Consider the following 20,852-nt stretch of genomic DNA (forward strand, 5'->3'; position numbering starts at 1 on the left):
GTATGTACTGAATGCTTACGTGCAGACCTGTGTGTTTGTGTTGTGTATGTACTGAATGCTTACGTGCAGGCCTGTGTGTTTGTGTTGTGTATGTACTGAATGCTTAGGTGCAGACCTGTGTGTTTGTGTTGTGTATGTACTGAATGCTTACGTGCAGACCTGTGTGTTTGTGTTGTGTATGTACTGAATGCTTACGTGCAGACCTGTGTGTTTGTGTTGTGTATGTACTGAATGCTTACGTGCAGACCTGTGTGTTTGTGTTGTGTATGTACTGAATGCTTACGTGCAGGCCTGTGTGTTTGTGTTGTGTATGTACTGAATGCTTACGTGCAGGCCTGTGTGTTTGTGTTGTGTATGTACTGAATGCTTACGTGCAGGCCTGTGTGTTTGTGTTGTGTATGTACTGAATGCTTACGTGCAGACCTGTGTGTTTGTGTTGTGTATGTACTGAATGCTTACGTGCAGGCCTGTGTGTTTGTGTTGTGTATGTACTGAATGCTTACGTGCAGACCTGTGTGTTTGTGTTGTGTATGTACTGAATGCTTACGTGCAGACCTGTGTGTTTGTGTTGTGTATGTACTGAATGCTTACGTGCAGGCCTGTGTGTTTGTGTTGTGTATGTACTGAATGCTTACGTGCAGACCTGTGTGTTTGTGTTGTGTATGTACTGAATGCTTACGTGCAGACCTGTGTGTTTGTGTTGTGTATGTACTGAATGCTTACGTGCAGACCTGTGTGTTTGTGTTGTGTATGTACTGAATGCTTACGTGCAGACCTGTGTGTTTGTGTTGTGTATGTACTGAATGCTTACGTGCAGACCTGTGTGTTTGTGTTGTGTATGTACTGAATGCTTACGTGCAGACCTGTGTGTTTGTGTTGTGTATGTACTGAATGCTTACGTGCAGACCTGTGTGTTTGTGTTGTGTATGTACTGAATGCTTACGTGCAGACCTGTGTGTTTGTGTTGTGTATGTACTGAATGCTTACGTGCAGACCTGTGTGTTTGTGTTGTGTATGTACTGAATGCTTACGTGCAGACCTGTGTGTTTGTGTTGTGTATGTACTGAATGCTTACGTGCAGACCTGTGTGTTTGTGTTGTGTATGTACTGAATGCTTACGTGCAGACCTGTGTGTTTGTGTTGTGTATGTACTGAATGCTTACGTGCAGACCTGTGTGTTTGTGTTGTGTATGTACTGAATGCTTACGTGCAGGCCTGTGTGTTTGTGTTGTGTATGTACTGAATGCTTACGTGCAGGCCTGTGTGTTTGTGTTGTGTATGTACTGAATGCTTACGTGCAGGCCTGTGTGTTTGTGTTGTGTATGTACTGAATGCTTACGTGCAGGCCTGTGTGTTTGTGTTGTGTATGTACTGAATGCTTACGTGCAGGCCTGTGTGTTTGTGTTGTGTATGTACTGAATGCTTACGTGCAGACCTGTGTGTTTGTGTTGTGTATGTACTGAATGCTTACGTGCAGACCTGTGTGTTTGTGTTGTGTATGTACTGAATGCTTACGTGCAGACCTGTGTGTTTGTGTTGTGTATGTACTGAATGCTTACGTGCAGACCTGTGTGTTTGTGTTGTGTATGTACTGAATGCTTACGTGCAAACCTGTGTGTTTATGTTGTGTATGTACTGAATGCTTACGTGCAGACCTGTGTGTTTATGTTGTGTATGTGTGAGTGTGAGGTAAGTCCACCTGGCTATAAGCCAGAGAGAGGGCTGATCTCCGCTCTCTGAACTCTACAGTGACAGGTGGCCGTCCTGTCCCTGACCCTACGACCTTGCTGGACCTGTCACTTCCTGATGTCACAGATGAAGGCCTGTAATAGGCTCTCATACATTCTGCTGCTGTAATTTGACTTTTTCTACTGCATGGCAGATGGATGCCTCTTCTACACCAGAACATTCCTTTTTCAAGGGGTGCATAGCAGCCACCTTACTAACCTTTGCTCTGTTGATTCCTCTAGCCTCAACTAATCTCCTCCTAGAAGACTGTTTGAGAGGAATGGAAATAGGCAAACAATATTAATATGTGAAGTGTGTGTGTGTGTGTGTGTGTGTGTGTGTGTGTGTGTGTGTGTGTGTGTGTGTGTGTGTGTGTGTGTGTGTGTGTGTGTTTCTGAGTGTGTGTTTCTGAGTGTGTGTTTCGGTGGTTGTGTGTGTGTGTGTGTGTGTGTTTCTGAGTGTGTGTTTCGGTGGTTGTGTGTGTGTGTGTGTGTGTGTGTGTGTGTGTGTGTGTGTGTGTGTGTGTGTGTGTGTGTGTGTGTGTTTGGGTGTTTCTGAGTGTTTGTTTGGGTGGAGGCGTGTGTGTGTTTCTGAGTGTGTCATGACTCCTTTGGGCCAGACTGGTTTTTACTTTTTCACAAACTGCATCCTGTGACAATCCAATTACCTTCATTTTCCTGCCAGCCTGTGGCCTTGTGTGGTACACACTACTTACACACCGCAGCCCAGCACATACAACTAAACACACACACACCAGCTCACACAACTCTAACCCTAAACACACAGCACCCACACATCTCTCTCATATTTACCCATCAAATATTAATTGGGATGGGCTATTTACACCAGTTAAGCGCCTTACACAGTTCCAGACAAGACAGCACTACACTGAGACTTACTCATCCTTTAGGGTCCCTAACCACTACTAACCACTACTAACCACTACTAAAGAGAGGAGAGGAGAGGAGCTGTTAGATAGGCCTGCTGTAGAGAGATGGGGACAAGAGAGAAAAAACAAAGATGAAAAGAGGAGAGCAAGAGAGGATAGAGGATAGCTTTAAAGGAGAGAATCAATGTGGGACAAAGTGGTAATGAAATATAGTGGGAGAGGAATTGAGAGGAGGGAGAGATGGAGAGATATAAAGGAGATAAATGAGGGAAGCTGCAAGCTTGAAGTGTTACGTGATAACATGAGTGGAGATCAAAGTTCTCTAACCACCATCGGTCGGTCACTCCCTCAGGCTCTCTATTTACAGCTGAAGAGAGGGATGGCAGAGAAGAGAGAGATGAGAGGAGAGAGGGGGGCAGAGAAAGAGGAGAGATGAGAGAGGACAAGATGAAAAGAGAGAGATCTATCTATCTAGCCCTGTAAACATTCAAAACAAAAACACTCTGCTTCATTTACATGTCTTCTGTCTGCTAGCTCTGTGACCAACCCTTATGCAACCTTAAGGTGCCCAACTTTATTAATCAATACAGTGCCCCTCCCCCCATGACCTCCTGCAGGTTAGCGTTTTCCGTCATGAATCTTGTTCTGGAGGCAGCTCTGCAGAGTTGTCACCTAACCCTAACCTTAACTCTAACCTTACCACACTGCTAACCCTAATGCCTAACCCTATCCTTCAATTTAGGTAACTTTTACAATATAGCCAATTCTTACAATACACTACATGGCCAAAAGTATTTGAGAAACCCACTAAAGGTTATTAGGTACACTACATATACAAAAGTATGTGGACACCCCTTCAAATGAGTGGATTCTGTTATTTCAGCTACACTCGTTGCTGACAGGTGTATAAAATCGAGCACACAGCCATGCAATCATATTGCAAACATTGGCAGTAGAATGGCCTTACTGAAGAGCTCAGTGACTTTCAATGTGACACCGTTATAGAATTCCACCTATCCAACAAGTGGATATGTGCTAGAGCTGCCCAGGTCAACTGTAAGTGCTTTTATTGTGAAGTGGAAATGTCTGGGAGCAACAATGGCTCAGCCGTGAAGTGGTAGGTCACACAAGCTCACAGAATGGGCCGCCAAGTGCAGAAGTGCGTAGCGTTTAAAAATGGTCTGTCCTCAGTTGCAACACCCACTACCGAGTTCCAAACTGCCTCTGGAAGCAACGTCCGCACAATAAATATTTGTCGGGAGCTTCATGAAATGGGTTTCATGAAGCTCACAAGCCTAAGATCACCATGAGCAATGCCAAGCCTCGGCTGGAGTGGTGTAAAGCTTTCCGCCATTGGACTCTGGAGTAGTGGAGTGATGAATCACGCTTCCCCATCTGGCAGTCCGATGGACAAATTTGGGTTTGGCAGATGCCAGGAGAACGCTACCTGCCCGAATGCATAGTGCCAACTGTAAAGATTGGTGGAGGAGGAATAATGGTCTGGGGCTGTTTTCATGGTTTTGGCCCCTTAGTTCCAGTTAAGGGAAATCTTAACGCTACCGTATACAATGACATTCCAGTAAGGCTCTTTCCTGTTTCAGCATGACAATGCTCCCGTGCACAAATCAAATCAAATTTGATTGGTCACATACACATGGTTAGCAGATGTTAATGCGAGTGTAGCGAAATGCTTGTGCTTCTAGTTCCAACCATGCAGTAATATCTAACAAGTAATCTAACAATTTCACAACAACTACCTTTTACACACAAGCGTTTAGGAATGAATAAGAATATGTACATATAAATATATGGATGAGCGATGGCCGAACAGCATAGGCAAGAGGCAGTAGATGGTATAGAGTACTGTCACGCCCTGGCCTTAGTATTCTTTGTTTTCTTTATTATTTTAGTTAGGTCAGGGTGTGACATGGGGAATGTTTGTGTTTTGTTGGTTTTGGGTGATTCTATGGTAAAGGGGTTGTTGGGTGTAGTATATGGGTTTGTGTTGAGTACATGTGTCTAGCGTTGTCTATGTATGTTTAGTTGTCTAGGAGAGTCTATGGTTGCCTGAATGAGTTCCCAATTAGAGACAGCTGATTTCGGTTGTCTCTGATTGGGAGCCAAATTTAGGGTAGCCATAGGCTTTCATTTGTTGTGAGTAGTTGTCTATGTTAAACGTTTGTAGCATGTGTGTGCACATCGTTTATTTAGCTTCACGATCGTTTTATTGTTTTGGTTAGTTCTTAAGTGTGTTTGTTTCGTTTTGCCTTCTTCCTCAATAAAAGGAGATGGCTTATTTTCCTAATGCTGCGTTTTGGTCCGTCAATCCTCCACACGATCGTGACAAGTACAGTGTATACATATGAGATGAGCAATGTAGGGTATGTAAACATTATATAAAGTGGCATTGTTTAAAGTGACTAGTGATAAATTTATTACATCCAATTTTTTATTATTAAAGTGGCTAGAGATTTGAGTCAGTATGTTGGCAGCAGCCACTCGATATTAGTCGTGGCTGTTTAACAGTCTGATGGCCTTGAGATAGAAGCTGTTTTTCAGTATCTCGGTCCCTGCTTTGATGCACCTGTACTGACCTCACCTTCTGGATAATAGAGGGGTGAACAGGCAGTGGCTCGGGTGGTTGTTGTCCTTGATGATCATTTTGACTATCCTGTGACATTTTTGGTGACAAGCCAAAGGTTGAAGAGGCGCTGCTGCACCTTCTTCACCACGCTGTCTGTATGGGTGGACCATTTCAGTTTGTCCGTGATGTGTACGCAGAAGAACTTAAAACTTTCCACCTTTTCCACTACTGTCCCGTCGATGTGGATAGGGGGTGCTCCCTCTGCTGTTTCCTGAAGTCCACGATCATCTCCTTTGTTTTGTTGACGTTGAGTGTGAGGTTATTTTCCTGACACCACACTCCGAGGGCCCTCACCTCCTCCCTGTAGGCCTTCTCGTCGTTGTTGGTAAACAAACCTACCACTGTAGTGTCGTCTGCAAACTTGATGATTGAGTTGGAGGCGTGCATGGCCACGCAGTCATGGGTGAACAGGGAGTACAGGAGAGGGCTGAAAACGCACCATTGTGGGGCCCCAGTGTTGAGGATCTGCGTGGTGGAGATGTTGTTTCCTACCCTCACCACCTGGGGGCGGCCCGTCAGAAAGTCCAGGACCCAGTTGCACAGGACGGGGTAGAGAACCAGGGTCTCGAGCATAATGATGAGTTAGAAGGGTACTATGGTGTTAAATACTGAGCTGTAATTGATGAACAGCATTCCTACATAGGTTTTCCTCTTGTCCAGATGGGTTAGGGCAGTGTACAGTGTGATTGCAAGGTCCATACAGAAATGGTTTGTCGGTGTTGAAGAACTAGACTGGCCTGCACAGAGCCCTGACCTCAACCCCATCGAACACTTTTGGGATGAATTGGAACGCCGATTGCGAGCCAAACCTAATCGCCCAACATCAGTGCCCAACCTCACTAATGCTCTTGTATCTGAATGGAAGCAAGTCCCTGCAGCTAGTGGAAAACCTCCCCAGAAGAGTGGAGGCTGTTATAGCAGCAAAGGGGGGACCAACTCCATGTTAATATTAGGCCATGATTTTGTAGTGAGATATTCGACGAGCAGATATTCGACTTTTGGCCATGTAGTGTATATGTCAACCTGCTGACCTTCTTACCCATAGCCAGCCCAATGTCAGTCACTGTGTACTGTAATTCAGCCCCTAAACCCTGCTTAGCCAATCAAGTGTAGATGATGATTTGGGGGAGTTGTTTTTGTTTTGTTATTGCCTAAATGCATCAGCATGCTTCAGTTTGGCTGGCGCCTAGCCGAAGTGGTCTAGCCGAATGAGTGTGCTCGCATACTACCTTAAAAGACGCTTAAAAAAATTAGAAAAAAGCTGCAATAGTACGGTTTGTCCATTTTGAGATGCCGTAGCCAGTATACACTTCCTCAAAATATTTAGAATTCATCTAAGATAACGCAAGAAATCTGTCATTCATTTTGTCGTTTTAACCAAGGAGATCTTGGTCATGCAATTTTAACTAAGATGTTTTGTGCAGTATTTCACAATGAAAAAATGTGCATGTGTTACATGCCTCCTAAGAAGAGGTAGGTGCAGGAGTCAGGAGCAGGAGAGCAAGGAAGTCCCAGTAGCACAATGTTTATTTGCGGATGCCTTAAGATTGCAGGTTTATCAAACATGGTCTAGCCTCTGTCACATGGTCTAGCCCCCTGTTCCAATTCACACACCCCCACAACACTTTCCCTGAATATATCGCTGGGCATTTGGCCACTGGTTTGGTTCAGTCAAGAATTATTATAACAGTTAACTCTCCTTTCCTGTTCTCTCTATCAGTCTGTTTCACTCCATTCAGAAAAACAGACTTCTATCTTTGTAATGAATATTGTGTGCAGTGTGTTCTCTCCCCTGCTCATTGTCAATTATTTTTTCATGTGCGGGCAGGGGGAGGTTAATGCAGTAGCTCTGTGTGTGTGTGTGTGTGTGTGTGTGTGTGTGTGTGTGTGTGTGTGTGTGTGTGTGTGTGTGGGAGGGAGGGGGATTGCATCCAATCAGAGAAGCCCCAGGTAACCCCCCCCCCCCCCCCCCCCCCCCCCCATTTGTTTGGTCTGCTCCATCTCTCCCTCTCAGTGGTTCCTGCTGCAGTATAAGTCACAGGCTGCGCTGTTCCCTCTGATACACATACACACACACTCGTACGAGCGCAAATCCTCTTACACCTCGCTAGTGCCCGGAGCAGATTATAGCCTGCACATTTCAAATCGTATTCCAAATGTGCCACTTTCCCCTGGGTCTCCTCCCTCCTCTTCCTCCTCCTCCTCCTCCTCTTCATCATTTACCTCCACGGGACTTCTTCTCTGCACCTGCTTCTACTGCTGCTGCTTCTTCTTCTTCTTCTTCTTCTTCTTCATCCTCCACTCTGTCTTCAACCTCTGGCAGCTGGCCTGCTCGCCTCTGCAGCTGAGATGACCAGGCAGCCTCTCTAAGGGAGAGAGAGTGAGACAGGAGGAGACAGAAAAGGGAGAACGGGAGAAGGAGGAAAATAAAAAAGGAAGGGAGTAATTTAGACCTGAGAGCTACTCCGAAGAAAGAAGGGAAGAAGTCAGCACGGTCAGGCTCGGAGAGGAGGAGGAGGTGGAGGAAGGGAAAGAGGAGGAGAGAGCTCCAGTCCAGAAGGAGAAGGGAAGAGAAAAGAGAGAAAGAGAGCTGACTGTGTATTGACCATGAAGGCTCTGCTGCTGCTGGTTCTACCCTGGCTCAGCCCAGCCAACTACACTGACAATGTGGGCAACCTGCACATCCTCTACTCTGAGCTGTGAGTACTGTACCACTGTCCCACTCAGCATAGACCTGCTGCATCCATTCACCCCCATTACTCTCCTCCAACAGCAGCAGCCCATGCAGCCCTGCAGTATGTGTGTGTGTATCTGTGTGAGCATGCACACGCAATTGTGAATGCGATAGTGTATGTCTGTGTATGTGCACATTTGTGCGTGTGTGTGTTTGTGTTTTCATCTGGCTATAAAGAGAGTGTATGGCTCTATGGCCATTTGCTCAGTTATTGACTTGGGTAATGGTTTCTGTAGCAGTGGCCATGGCAGCGGGATGCGGTTGCCTTGGCAGCGGGATGCGGTTGCTGTGGCAGGTAGAGGGTTTTGTGCAGACAAGGTCTGTTTGGATGCTCCAGAGCAGCACTGCAGCATGGGAGCGCTCTCATCAGGACTGTGGGATGTTTCTGTGTGTGTGTTTCCTGTTTTGTGTGTGTGCGTGTGTGTGCGGTCTATTTATTTGTACCAAAATGTGAACCTGTGTACGGCTATTGCTAAACGCTTTGATGGTCTTTGTATGTGTGCGTTATTGAGTTATTCATGAGTTATTTCGGTGTGGAGGACATACATGGCCATACCTGTGTGAGTGTGTCTGTTTGATTCAACAATAACAACCATAACATATCCACACACACACACACACACACACACACACACACACACACACACACACACACACACACACACACACACACACACACACACACACACACACACACACACACACTCTCTCTCTTCAGGAGCCCATTCAGTCATAGTTAATGTGAAACACACTCTTACTGAGGCACTTTGACACCATGGCAACAACCCTCTCATCCAGCCAGCTGAATTCATCATACTGAGGAGTGGATGATAATTTCACTTCCTACTGTATTTCATTCAACTGGCTCAGGTTCTCATGTTTTAAAATAGACACCGTCCTCCATAAAATAAGCCTAAACAAGTACTGCATACTGTTGATTTTCATTATAGGTTTGCAAGTGTGGAGAATGAAGTTTTGTGTGTGGAGGTTTGGGCTGTGCAGCTGAATCGTATTTGTGAATATAGGTTTGGGTCTGTGTGTGTGTTTCTAAGTGTGTCTATATCAGTATAGTCTTTATACGGTTTGACCATGTGGGCATTCCTTCTCTTTTTATGCATATAGACTGAGTCTTTCCGGGAATAGTCTATATTGGCCCTCAGTGCATTCTTTCTGTCTCTCTCAGTGATATTGGTATATTCAGCAGACACGTAAAACCTGGGGCTCACAGATCTCTAAGCTGGGATCCTTCTGTCCTCGCCAGTCCCCAGTCTGACGGAAATGTCCCATTATGCTGCATGAATACAGGGAACAATGCAACGCTTTAAAAATTCTCCCATTCCATTGTGAGGATCCTCTATTGAGTGGAGCTTTAGCTCCTGCAGACACTCAGATCCCCTGTTGGACAGCCATGAATCCTAGAGAGATGGGGAGAGGAGAGGGGGAGAGAGAGAGAGGAGAGAATAGGATAGGAGAGGAGACCCGGAAAAGAGATGGCAAGAACAGAAAGGGAAGAAATGGAGAGAACAGGTGGGGGAGGAGAGGTAACAAAAGGAGAACGAGGGGAGGGAGAGGATGTTAAAGGAGGAGAGAAGAGGTGCAATGAGAATAGATTAGAAATAGAAAGAAGGGTATAGAGGAGGAAAGAGGAGAGGAGAGAGATAAGGGGAGATGAGAGGAGACAGGAGAGGATAAGGTCACTTCCTGGCCCTGCATTCCATCTGTCCATGCATACGGCTGCCATAGCAATGGGACCGTGAGGGTCCCGTTGGGAGCACGTTCAGCATGTGGGTTATTCCAATTAGGGATTGTTTGTAAATACCATGAGCGCTTTCTCTCCTCGTGTATGCTTAATTCTGTGAGTGTTAGAGTGTGTATCTGTGTGTGTTTCCGTGTGTCTGTGCGCATCGCTGTCTCTGTGACAGGGTTTGTTGATTATGACACGATAGATAGGGGAGCAGACAAATGCAGATAGTGTTTTTCTGGATGGCTGGAGAGCTGTCTGGAGAGCTGTCTGGAGAGCTGTCTGGAGAGCTGTCTGGAGAGCTGTCTGGAGAGCTGTCTGGAGAGCTGTCTGGAGAGCTGTCTGGAGAGCTGTCTGGAGAGCTGTCTGGAGAGCTGTCTGGAGAGCTGTCTGGAGAGCTGTCTGGAGAGCTGTCTGGAGAGCTGGCTGGAGAGCTGGCTGGAGAGCTGGCTGGAGAGCTGGCTGGAGAGCTGGCTGGAGATCAATGGCACACCGTTAATCTTTATCCACAGCCCTGACAACCAGGAGCAGTCTTCCAGCATCCTTCTCTCACAGAGAGAGAGAGAGAGAGAGAGAGAGAGAGAGAGAGAGAGAGAGAGAGAGAGAGAGAGAGAGAGAGAGAGAGAGAGAGAGAGAGAGAGAGAGAGAGAGAGAGAGAGAGAGAGAGAGAGAGAGAGAGAGAGAGAGAGAGAGAGAGAGAGAGAGAGAATATAGGTGTTGTTGGTACGTATTGAAATCTTTAATAAAGTTACCAGCATTGCCCTCTGTCAGCACCAATTGAAATGCAGCACTGGCACACACACAAGAGCACCTTCTGTATATAACGTTTCTCTCCATGTGTCCCTGTACATACTATACACACACACCCGCACAAACGCTCACACACAAAAAAATCACACAAAAGACATGAAAGCTGCGTCCACTTACCACCCCTTTTGCAAACATATACATAATCCACTCTATTTTTCCATAACACACGCACTGCCACACACACGTCTCACCCCTCCCCCACCACACATGCCCTCTACACCCCTGATAATCACATTGCAGTGCTATAGAGCGTTAATTATGAATCCGTCTTAATTTCTGGGGCCTGGGCTGGCTTGCCTTAAACACTATGATTGGTTTAGCTTCCGTCCTTTCAACCTGAATCTCCAAGGTGTTTGATCTCTCCTAAAGCTTGACGTGGAGAGAGCTGCGGCGTACTCCCAGTCCTCCCAGAGCCTTCCGCACGGACACATCCTAACAGGATTAGCCCGCCTCCCGGCCACAGAGCAGGAGAACTGAACGATAAGAGGCGTTTGTTTTTCCAGGTCCATCCCATCCCCAGTGAAAGACATACATACCCTGACTACCATCCCGGCCCAGGCCCATCTCAGCCTCGCAGCTAGGTGGAGGGCTGGCTTCACTAATTAGACTTTGGATTATGAATCCTTTTTCTGCGGTCAGGCGGCTCTCCCTGTCTAAGTGCATCTGACAAGCTGGAGTCAGAGGAGCGGAGCAGAGGAGGCTATAGAGGTTATGATTAAATCAGGACAACAGACAAAATCTTGTCCAACTGGACACGCAAATTACTTTCTCATTGGAGACCATTCTGACCACCTGACTCCACATGATTAGTGGTTGATACTCACATACCATGCATAAAACACACTTCCTGTAGCTATACTCTAACATAGTGTAGGAACATACAGTATGGATGGATGAACAGACAACTGCGATGTGTGATATCACTTCCACCCAAACATGACTGTAAAATCAAGTCAAATCAAATTTTATTGGTCACATACACATGGTTAGCAGATGTTAATGCGAGTATACTGAAATGCTTGTCTTTCTAGTTCCGACTATGCAGTAATATCTAACAAGTAATCTAATAATTAGACAACAATTACCTAATACACACAAATCTAAAGGGGTGAATGAGATATGTACATACAAATATATGGATGAGAGATGGCCGAGCGGCATAGGCAAGGTGCAATAGATGGGATAAAATACAGTATGTACATATGGTATGAGTAATGTAAAATATGTAAACATTATTAAAGTGCATTATATAAAGTGACCAGTGATTGCAAACGTATACAAAATCCACTCTATTTTTTCGATAACACACACACGCACTGCCACACACACACACACACACACACACACGTCTCACCCCTCCCCCAACACACATGCCCTCTACTTCCCTGATAATCACATTGCAGTGCTATAGAGCGTTAATTATGAGTCTGTCTTCATTTCTGGGGCCTGGGCTGACTTTCCTTAAACAATATGATTGGTTTAGGACACACTTAGAGAGAGAGAGAAAGAGACTGCATTTACACAGACACACACACACACACACACAGAGGTACACATTATCACATGGACCATGCATAGCCTACATATACACACACACAACAAGCAGTGATGAATTATTTACAAAAAATAATGAATGCATGAGAGAAAGAGAGCAGAGGGTAGTCTTCTCCTTTAATGTCATTGTATTCATGCAGACATGTTGAGCATGGCCTGCAGGTCGCTAGGTCAGCTTGGAGGATAAGCGGAGGCGATCGAGATTGGGTGGTTAGAGAGATGCAATTTGTATGCAAGGCAGAGTTCTATTAAATATACTGTGTTGATTGGGTGGGTATGAATGTTGCAGCACATGTGATTGTTTGTGTATGTACACTGTAGTATTCTACTTCCTAGCCTATCGTAAAATAATTACACATACCAAAGAATGACAAGACATTCATACCAACTTCAGGTTGGCCTTCGGTCTGCCTGTATCAGTGTGTCTTTGGTCTGCCTGTATCAGTGTGTCTTTGGTCTGCCTGTATCAGTGTGTCTTCGGTCTGCCTGTATCAGTGTGTCTTTGGTCTGCCTGTGTCTTTGGTCTGCCTGTATCAGTGTGTCTTTGGTCTGCCTGTACCAGTGTGTACAGTATATTGAGCTGCAGCCTGTTCTACAAGGTGGATATCTCTCCTCTGCTGACTGACTTATCCTGACAGAATGGTCACGTTCCTTATGAGTGGCCAGCACAGACAGTGGAGCACAGCTATCTCAGAGACAGAGAGAGAAAGGGAGAGAGAGTGAGACAGAGGAGAGAGGGAGGAGAGGTTATGAGAGGAAAGCAGAAGCTAGTCTAATCTGTCATGTCAGTGATGTGATGCCCTGGCTGTCTCGTGCCACGCCCCTGGCCACGCCCCAGGCCACACGTCATCCAGAGACCATGGCACATAGTGGGAACAAACGGGGCCCAGCGAAACTATGGTAAGGCGCTGCAGGGATAGTTTCCGTGGTGACCTTGTTTCCACGGGGGCTGGAAAGACTGGTGGAGGCACGTGTCCCACGGCAACAATGTCCACCTGCCCGCTCCCTGACCATGTGACCATGTGAGAAATGAGACCATAGAGAGCAGAGGCATGGAGAGTGGCACCTCCAGAACTGTGAGATACTAGCAGAAAGGGATGCTTTGGCAGGGGGTGATATTGGAGTGTTGTTCTATACCCATGACACAAATAAACACACAAAATATTGCACATTCTGACAGAATGGCAGATATGTGAAATGTTTTGCACTCTAGGCTACTCTGGCACTATATTAGTAGCATGTTAGGGAAAAGTAAGCTAACCACTTGAATGAAATGCAACAAAGTTAATAGGAGTTTAGAACAGAGATACATCTATTAGCACACTCAGGTACATATAACTATACAGCCACACCCACACACAGGCCTCTAAAGGCACAGTGAATAGAAGATACTGTATCATCCACACCCAGGCCTTTAAAGGCACAGTGAATAGAAGATACTGTATCATCCACACACAGGTCCTCTGGAGGCACAGTGAATAGAATATACTGTATCATCCACACACAGGCCTCTAAAGGCACAGTGAATAGAAGATACTGTATCATCCACACACAGGTCTCTAAAGGCACAGTGAATAGAAGATACTGTGTCATCCACACACAGGCCTCTAAAGGCACAGTGAATAGAAGATACTGTATCATCCACACACAGGTCCTCTGGAGGCACAGTGAATAGAATATACTGTATCATCCACACCCAGGCCTCTAAAGGCACAGTGAATAGAAGATACTGTGTCATCCACACACAGGCCTCTAAAGGCACAGTGAATAGAATATACTGTATCATCCACACCCAGGCCTCTAAAGGCACAGTGAATAGAAGATACTGTGTCACCCACACACAGGCCTCTAAAGGCACAGTGAATAGAAGATACTGTGTCATCCACACACAGGCCTCTAAAGGCACAGTGAATAGAAGATGCTGTGTCATCCACACACAGGTCCTCTGGAGGCACAATGAATAGAATATACTGTATCATCCACACACAGGCCTCTAAAGGCACAGTGAATAGAAGATACTGTATCATCCACACACAGGTCCTCTAAAGGCACAGTGAATAGAAGATACTGTATCATCCACACACAGGCCTCTAAAGGCACAGTGAATAGAAGATACTGTGTCATCCACACACAGGTCCTCTGGAGGCACAGTGAATAGAAGATACTGTGTCATCCACACACAGGTCCTCTGGAGGCACAGTGAATAGAAGATACTGTATCATCCACACACAGGCCTCTAAAGGCACAGTGAATAGAAGATACTGTATCATCCACACACAGGTCTCTAAAGGCACAGTGAATAGAAGATACTGTGTCATCCACACACAGGTCCTCTGGAGGCACAGTGAATAGAAGATACTGTGTCATCCACACACAGGTCCTCTGGAGACACAGTGAATAGAAGATACTGTATCATCCACACACAGGCCTCTACAGGCACAGTGAATAGAAGATACTGTGTCATCCACACACAGGTCCTCTGGAGGCACAGTGAATAGAAGATACTGTGTCATCCACACACAGGTCCTCTGGAGGCACAGTGAATAGAAGATACTGTATCATCCACACACAGGCCTCTAAAGGCACAGTGAATAGAAGATACTGTGTCATCCACACACAGGCCTCTAGAGGCACAGTGAATAGAAAATACTGTATCATCCACACACAGGCCTCTAAAGGCACAGCGAATAGAAGATACTGTGTCATCCACACACAGGCCTCTAAAGGCACAGTGAATAGAATATACTGTATCATCCACACACAGGCCTCTAAAGGCACAGTGAATAGAAGATACTGTATCATCCACACACAGGTCCTTTGGAGGCACAGTGAATAGAAGATAATGTGTCATCCACACACAGGTCCTCTGGAGGCACAGTGAATAGAAGATACTGTGTCATCCACACACAGGTCCTCTGGAGACACAGTGAATAGAAGATACTGTATCATCCACACACAGGCCTCTACAGGCACAGTGAATAGAAGATACTGTGTCATCCACACACAGGTCCTCTGGAGGCACAGTGAATAGAAGATACTGTGTCATCCACACACAGGTCCTCTGGAGGCACAGTGAATAGAAGATACTGTATCATCCACACACAGGCCTCTAAAGGCACAGTGAATAGAAGATACTGTGTCATCCACACACAGGCCTCTAGAGGCACAGTGAATAGAAAATACTGTATCATCCACACACAGGCCTCTAAAGGCACAGTGAATAGAAGATACTGTGTCATCCACACACAGGCCTCTAAAGGCACAGTGAATAGAATATACTGTATCATCCACACACAGGCCTCTAAAGGCACAGTGAATAGAAGATACTGTATCATCCACACACAGGTCCTTTGGAGGCACAGTGAATAGAAGATAATGTGTCATCCACACACAGGTCCTCTGGAGGCACAGTGAATAGAAGATACTGTGTCATCCACACACAGGTCCTCTGGAGGCTGTCCTTGATTGCCTTTTAACATGAAAGGTTCTCACGCTCACACGCGTGCACACACATACACACTTACAAAAACCTCCACATACTGTACCTAATAACCCTTAGTGTGTCTCTCAAACGAATCGAATACTCTCACAGTCCTGGAAAGAATGATACAAGCATAATTCCCACTGCAGTCATTCTTAGCTGCCATGGTTTGGGCCTTATAGACTGACATTGTAGCACTGACAATTTCCCGAATTTGCATGAAAGATACCATTAGGTAACGTATGCACTATTGTGCTGTGCTCCTGCAGCAAAGCCTTTGTTATGTAGTGGAGACATCACTTTATTGTAGCGAGCTCAGAGCCAGCTGCTCTTCCAAGCCGAGCAGAGAATAAATCATCTCTGTATTCGCTGTGCTGTTCTCCTCTGACAGAAAGAGGGTTACAAGTTGGAAGGAGAGAGAGGAGAGAGCAGAAAGGATGGAAAGAGAGAAAGGAGCAGATAGGATGGAAGGAGAGAGAGGAGAGAGCAGAAAGGATGGAAGGAGAGAGAGGAGCAGATAGGATGGAAGGAGAGAGAGGAGCAGAAAGGATGGAAGGAGAGAGAGGAGAGAGCAGAAAGGATGGATGGAGAGAGAGGAGAGAGCAGAAAGGATGGAAGGAGAGAGAGGAGAGAGCAGAAAGGATGGAAGGAGAGAGAGGAGCAGAAAGGATGGAAGGAGAGAGAGGAGAGAGCAGAAAGGATGGAAGGAGAGAGAGGAGAGAGCAGAAAGGATGGAAGGAGAGAGAGGAGAGAGCAGAAAGGATGGAAGGAGAGAGAGGAGAGAGCAGAAAGGATGGAAGGAGAGAGAGGAGAGAGCAGAAAGGATGGAAGGAGAGAGAGGAGAGAGCAGAAAGGATGGAAGGAGAGAGAGGAGAGAGCAGAAAGGATGGAAGGAGAGAGAGGAGAGAGCAGAAAGGATGGAAGGAGAGAGATGAGCAGAAAGGATGGAAGGAGAGAGAGGAGAGAGCAGAAAGGATGGAAGGAGAGAGAGGAGAGAGCAGAAAGGATGGAAGGAGAGAGAGGAGAGAGCAGAAAGGATGGAAGGAGAGAGAGGAGAGAGCAGAAAGGATGGAAGGAGAGAGAGGAGAGAGCAGAAAGGATGGAAGGAGAGAGAGGAGAGAGCAGAAAGGATGGATGGAGAGAGTACAAAAAATAGCACAGGATGGAGGAAAAGGAGATGAGCGACAGAGGAGTACAGAGAGGTAAACTGTTGTTTGAAATGCCACACTAATAAAATGACTGGTGCATATACGGCGTTCCTGGCTAGTCATGTGAGGTCATGGATTTGGCTGATGATGGGATATTGATTAGAAAAAAATCCTGATTAAAAGCTGAGGCTGATGACCTCATTGACTCAGGGTTGGGCTGTGTCCCTGATGGGGTGTTTTATTTTAGACCGTTACATTTACCTCTTTTAGCAGATGCTCTTATCCAGAGCAATTTACGGGAGCAAGTAGGGTTAAGTGCCTTGCTCACATCAACAGACTTTTCAAATAGTTGGCTTGAGGATTCGAACCAGTGACTTTTTGGTTTCTGGCCCAACGCTCTTAATCGCTAGGCTACCTGCCACCCCAGGTTGGTAAACCAACCCTGCCAAATGAGATCAGCCAGACTTATGGTTGCCAGCACAGTGGAGCCACCTGTTTTTGTGTTTGTGGGTGTCTATGATATGGGCCCTGCACGTGTTCGTCTCGGGCCTGACAGGTTTTGTTGTTATGTCATACCCTATAGCTGAGATTCAATCCTATTCAGTCATTGAGGATTTCAGCTGACGCTTCATCATACAGCTGACGCTTCGTCATACAGCTGACGCTTCGTCATACAGCTGACGCTTCGTCATACAGCTGACGCTTCGTCATACAGCTGACGCTTCGTCATACAGCTGACGCTTCGTCATACAGCTAACGCTTCGTCATACAGCTGATGCTTCGTCATACAGCTGACGCTTCGTCATACAGCTGACGCTTCGTCATACAGCTGACGCTTCGTCATACAGCTGACGCTTCGTCATACAGCTTACGCTTCATCATACAGCTGACGCTTCATCATACAGCTGACGCTTCATCATACAGCTGACGCTTCATCACACAGCTGACGCTTCATCATACAGCTGACATTTCCTCTGAGCAAAAGCAGTAGAATCCAATCAACACACCAGCACGCCTACTGATGAATGTTCTTTCAGTTCATCATTAATTCTCTCCCCCTTTCTTCCCTCTCTCCCTCTCTCCCTCCCTCCATCCCTCCCACTCTGTCTCTCTCTCTCTGCCTCTCTCTCCCCCTTTCTTCCCTCTCTCCCTCCCTCCATCCCTCCCAATCTGTCTCTCTCTCTGCCTCTCTCTCCCCCTTTCTTCCCTCTCTCCCTCTCTCCCTCCCTCCATCCCTCCCAATCTGTCTCTCTCTCTGCCTCTCTCCCCCTTTCTTCCCTCCCTCCCTCCCTCCATCCCTCCCACTCTCTCTCTCTCTCTCTCTCTCTCTCTCTCTCCCGCTTTCTTCCCTCCCTCCCTCCCTCCCTCCCTCCCTCCCTCCCTCCCTCTCTGCCTCTCTCTCTCTGCCTCTCTCTCCCTGCCTCTCTCTCTCTGCCTCTCTCTCTCTCTCTCAATTCAATTCAAGGGGCTTTATTGGCATGGGAAACATGTTAACATTGCCAAAGCAAGTTAAGTAGATAATAAACAAAAGTGAAATAAACAATAAAACTGAACAGTAAACATTACACTCACAGAAATTCCAAACGAATAAAGACATTACAAATGTCATATTATGTATATATACAGTGTTGTTACAATGTGCAAATAGTTAAATAAATAAACATAAATGTGGGTTGTATTTACAATGGTGTTTGTTCTCCACTGGTTTCCCTTTCTTGTGACAACAGGTCACACATCTTTCTGCTGTGATGGCACACTGTGGTATTTCACCCAGAGAGTTTATCAAAATTGGGTTTGTTTTTTCAAATTCTATGTGGATCTGTGTAATCTGAGGGAAATATGTGTCTCTAATATGGTCATATATTTGGCAGGAGGTTAGGAAGTGCAGCTCAGTTTCCACCTCATTTTGTGGGCAGTGTGCAATTAGCCTGTCGTCTCTTGAGAGCCAGATCTGCCATCTCTCTGTAGGTGATGGCTTTGTTATGGAAGGTTTGGGAATCGCTTCCTTTTATGTGGTTGTAGAATTTAACGTCTCTTTTCTGGATTTTGATAATTAGTTGGGTATCAGACTAATTCTGCTCTGCATGTATTATTTGGTGTTTTACGTTGTACACTGAGGATATTTTTGCAGAATTCTGCATGCAGTCTCAATTTGGTGTTTGTCCCATTTTGTGAATTCTTGGTTGGTGAGCAGACCCCAGACCACACAACCATAAAGGGCAATGTGTTCTATAACTGATTCAAGTATTTTTAGCCAGATCCTAATTGGTATGTCGAATTTTATGTTCCTTTTGATGGCATAGAATGCCCTTCTTGCCTTGTCTCTCAGATCGTTCACAGCTTTGTGGAAGTTACCTGTAGTGCTGATGTTTAGTCCAAGGTATGTATAGTTTTTTGTGTGCTCTAGGGCAACGGTGTCTAGATGGAATTTGTATTTGTGATCCTGGCGACTTGACCTTTTTTGGAACACCATTATTTTGGTCTTACTGAGATTTACTGTCAGGGCCCAGGTCTGGCAGAATCTGTGCAGAAGATCTAGGTGCTGCTGTAGGCCCTCCTTGGTTGGTGACAGAAGCACCAGATCATCAGCAAACATTTCACTTCAGATTCTAGTAGGGTGAGGCCAAGTGCTGCAGACCATTCTAGTGCCCTCGCCAATTCGTTGATATATATGTTAAAGAGGGTGGGGCTTAAGCTGCATCCATGTCTCACCCCACAGCCCTGTGGAAAGAAATGTATGTGTTTTTTGTCAATTTTAACTGCAGACTTGTTGTTTGTGTACATTGATTATATGTTGTTGTATGTTTTTCCCCCAACACTACTTTCCAGCAATTTGTATAGCAGACCCTCATGCCAAATTGAGTCTAAGGCTTTTTTGAAATCATCAAAGCATGAGAAGACTTTGCCTTTGTTTTGGTTTGTTTGTTTGTCAATTAGGCTGTGCAGGGTGAATATGTAGTCTATCGTACGATAATTTGGTAAAAAGCCAATTTGACAGTTCATTGTTTTCGCTGTGGAAATTTACAAGTCTGCTGTTAATGATAATTCAGAGGATTTCCCCAAGGTTTCTGTTGACGCATATCCCACAGTAGTTATTGGGGTCAAATTTGTCTCCACTTTTGTGGATTGGGGTGATCAGTCCTTGGTTCCAAATTTTGGGGAAATTGCCAGAGCTAAGGATGATGTTAAAGAGTTTAAGTATAGTCAATTGGAATTTGTTGTCTGTTCAATTTATCATTTCATTGAGGATATCATCAACACCACAGGCCTTTTGGGGTTGGAGGGTTTGTATTTTGTCCTGTAGTTCATTCAGTGTAATTGGTGAATCCAGTGGGTTCTGGTAGTCTTTAATAGTTGATTATAATATTTGTATTTGATCATGTATATGCTTTTGCTGTTTGTTTGTTGTTATAGAGCTAAAAAGATTAGAGAAGTGGTTTATCCATACATCTCCATTTTGAATAGATAACTCTTTGTGTTGTTGTTTGTTTAGTGTTTTCCAAATTTCCCAGAAGTGGTTAGAGTCTATGGATTCTTCAGTTACATTCTTCAGTTACACAGTCTATGTTTTTGGTTGGACAGGTTTCTCAATTTCTTTCTTAGGTTTTTGCATTCTTCATCATACCATTTTTCATTGTTGTACATTTTTAGATGTGATAGGGAAGCTGCGAGGTCAAATATACTGTTAAGATTGTCAACTGCCAAGTTTACACCTTCACTATTACAGTGGAACGTTTTGTCCAGGAAAATGTGTAAACAGGATTGAATTTAATTTGTTGTTGCCTAATAGTTTTTTGGTTGGTTTCCACACTAGATTCCTTCCATCTATAGCATTTCTTAATATTACTCAGTTCCTTTGGCTTTGATGCCTCATGATTGAGTATTGCTCTGTTCAAGTAGACTGTGATCTGATAGGGGTGTCAGTGGGCTGACTGTGAACGTTTGAGAGACTCTGGGTTGAGGTCAGTGGTAAAGTAGTCTGCAGTACTACTGCCAGGAGATGAGCTATACGTGTACCTACCATAGGAGTACCCTCGATGCCTACCATTGACTACGTACATACCCAGCGTGTGACAGATCTGCAGGAGTTGTGGAACATATGTTTAGATTGCCAAAGCAAGTT

General features: G+C 45.4%; 1 protein-coding gene across 3 annotated transcripts in view; it reads left to right on the forward strand.

Annotated features, from left to right (window-relative positions):
* Window positions 1-20,852, forward strand: part of LOC129869627 (E3 ubiquitin-protein ligase LNX-like) — a 119,675-nt gene that overhangs the window by 27,402 nt on the left and 71,421 nt on the right. Inside the window, exon 1 of one of the 3 annotated variants that reach the window (XM_055944214.1) lies at window positions 7,288-7,960. The exons of the other annotated variants lie outside the window; for them this stretch is intronic. Coding sequence (XP_055800189.1) covers window positions 7,869-7,960 — 92 coding nt within the window. The 5' untranslated portion in view covers window positions 7,288-7,868. Of the gene's footprint in view, window positions 1-7,287; window positions 7,961-20,852 lie in introns of those variants that run through there. 3 annotated transcript variants of the gene reach the window in all.

Source organism: Salvelinus fontinalis, chromosome 14, assembly GCF_029448725.1.
Source record: "Salvelinus fontinalis isolate EN_2023a chromosome 14, ASM2944872v1, whole genome shotgun sequence".
In the NCBI taxonomy this organism is placed as follows: domain Eukaryota; kingdom Metazoa; phylum Chordata; class Actinopteri; order Salmoniformes; family Salmonidae; genus Salvelinus; species Salvelinus fontinalis.